Source organism: Cephus cinctus, unplaced genomic scaffold (assembly GCF_000341935.2).
Source record: "Cephus cinctus unplaced genomic scaffold, Ccin1 Ccin1_scaffold0357, whole genome shotgun sequence".
NCBI lineage: Eukaryota > Metazoa > Arthropoda > Insecta > Hymenoptera > Cephidae > Cephus > Cephus cinctus.
In genome coordinates this window covers 10,198-12,820 of record NW_014333049.1, presented here as the reverse complement: position 1 = coordinate 12,820, position 2,623 = coordinate 10,198, and the positions used below count along the sequence as shown (strand labels likewise).

The 2,623-nt window shown below is 33.1% G+C and overlaps 1 protein-coding gene across 1 annotated transcript; it reads right to left on the bottom strand.

Moving 5' to 3' along the window:
* Nucleotides 1-246: 246 nt before the first annotated feature.
* LOC107267230 (polycomb complex protein BMI-1-B) lies at nt 247-2,613 on the bottom strand (the record flags this gene model as incomplete). The annotated part of the gene is given in 4 exon segments (XM_015738660.2): nt 247-350; nt 556-646; nt 751-893; nt 2,168-2,613. Coding segments are annotated over 4 exon segments (442 nt in total), but the record flags the coding sequence as incomplete, so codon positions are not given.
* Nucleotides 2,614-2,623: the final 10 nt, after the last annotated feature.

The window sequence follows — 2,623 nt, the reverse complement described above, 5'->3', positions numbered from 1 at the left end:
TTTTTTTTTTTTTTTTTTTTTTTTTTCGTCGAGCTTACCACCTTGAAGATGGTGTAGGCTATCGGCACGCCCTGCAATTCATTGAAAACCGTTTCATTTATAGTCGTGCGTTTGTACATGGCTACATATGCGCAAAAGTTATGTCATTACTGCCTAATTCTTCATTGTCGCTTTTGCCACGGTTAATTTCGCAAGTACAATTGAAAATGCATGTTGAATATACAAATTTCATAGATAACATCTTACCATGCTCAGGATGCTTCTTGTAAAAGTCACGCCGACGTCGCATTTCTCGATGATATAATCCTGGCACCAACTTATACACAATGTCCTGCAGTGCTTTATCTGCTCTTTAAAGAGAATAATCATTTAGTTAATCACAACTCAAATGACTAACGTCTTTACATACTTTCTTATTATATTGTATTAAAATAATACCATAATTTTTACAATCACTAACTTTCAAACTTCAATGTTTTCATTAAACAGTTGTTCCATATTTATAATTGTTTTAGAATATTCAGAGTATTCATTATAACATATATATTAACTTACTTCATATTAGGCTTAGCTTTGTTAAGCACATGTCTGCAGGAAGGGCAGTGAGCTTCTGATCTAAGGTGCTTCAGAATACAACTCCTACAGACTATAAAAATGTTAAAAGCTTATATTTTATGAAAATATCACATTTTATTAGTGCATAATAAATTTTGATTTTTAATACTTTAGAATTTTATCCAGTATACTTACAAGAATGTAAACACTCTACTACTGTAGTGGCATCAATAAGGTATCCTCGACAAAGAGGACACATCAGATAAGGATTCACATCCCTGAGATAAGTTCGTCTACTTATTCCAGCCATAGTAGTTTCTTGATCACAGAGCAATTTTCTAAAATATAAAAGCAGTAAGTATTAATTTACTTGTAGTAATAATTTAATTACCAAAGTGTTGTAAATGACCATATTAAGGTACGCAATATTGTATATAATCGAAGGAAATAATTTTTTTACCACAATGAAAATATAAGTTGTCTGCTTCTTGTGGTCACATATAAAGACAAGCATCACAAGTTAAATAAGGCTTTACATTGTATATTCTAAAATGTGTAATATTTTTATGCAAAAATGAAAATAAACTAATTGTCAGATTATAAAATCTTTTTTAGAAATTATTTTCAACAATACATTTTTGACAAAAATCACCAAAACCATTAAGAGAATCAGAGTAATGTTAATTATTGTCCCTTAAATCACTGCTCTCACACATTTGAAAGAAAATAAGAAAATTATAGAGCTATATCTAAACATTTCCATAAAAGGAAAACCCTAGGAGTTATCTGCACTTAAAACATGTTCCCTTAGTTTTAACCAACATTCCTGCAGAACCTCAGCTACTCCTTTTGAACTTTATCGTTCCATTCCATTTCCTCTTGTGGTGACGTTCATGGCCATTTGTAGGACAGCCGTCATGCTACAAATGCCATAAAAAAGAATACTGCTAAATCTACATTGTGCAGTACATTCATCAAACATATACAAATACAAATAAAAATAAACCACATCAATTTAGTGTAACATAATCGTTCCAACCAGTTCCAAAGAAAATCACTATGAAAATTTGTACAACTTGAAGAACATTGACAATTACATACAAAAAAGCCCTAATGAGTACAACTACAGACAGGAATTATAGCGTAATATCAATTTCCAAAAGAATAGTAATGATATTAATGGTACTCGTTTTAACATTAAGGCACTGAACTATCACAATAATTCATCTGACAAATAGATGAATTACTAAGTAAACAATAATATACAGTATTTTTATTCAATATATTGAATACTTCGCTAGACTAAAGAATTGAAATTACAGTACGAGGTGTAAAATGTACTAAAAAAATATCGAAGACATACATAAAGAGAATTCTTTGGTCGCAAGAGTATTCAGGAGTGTACGTACATTCGCGAAAACATGGAGTTTTCTTGGATTAGGGGTAGCAGGAATAGGAGGAACTTTCTCACACAAAGTAGTAGACAACAGTATAGCCAGTACAAGAATACTACAAATCGATATATATATGGTACAGTATGATACAGGGAAAATTAAAGAGCAATATGTATAGACAGTACGAAAACATTATAGATTTGATGGGTGAAACTTACTGTAGCATGCTACGCAACATATATGGATACAGTGAACGTTGAATAAACTGTACTGTTGGTACAGTCCGTTTCGATATGAGTCTTTGTGCAGTGAGCACATCCATTACTTCACGAACCTCCTATATTAATTAGGCGATACACTCAGGTTCACAAAAACAGTTTCAACTTCGGCTTCATTGTGATGAAATTATTGTAGAAGGCACTGGAATTGTGTTCAGCAATGTAGTCATAAAACACAAGCAGCAAGGACAGAAAACAGCGCCGTATCAAAAAGCTACGGCTACTTGAGGAATTAATCTGTCGGAATATGCGCGATACACTGTTGACGCGCTACACAACCTTCTACCACGGCGTCTCGAGCAAGACTGAGAATGACTGAGAATAACTAGTATCCTCTCCTGTGATGGTAGGCTCGTCAAACTTCACTTATTCCAGAATGAACTCCCCCCCCCCCCC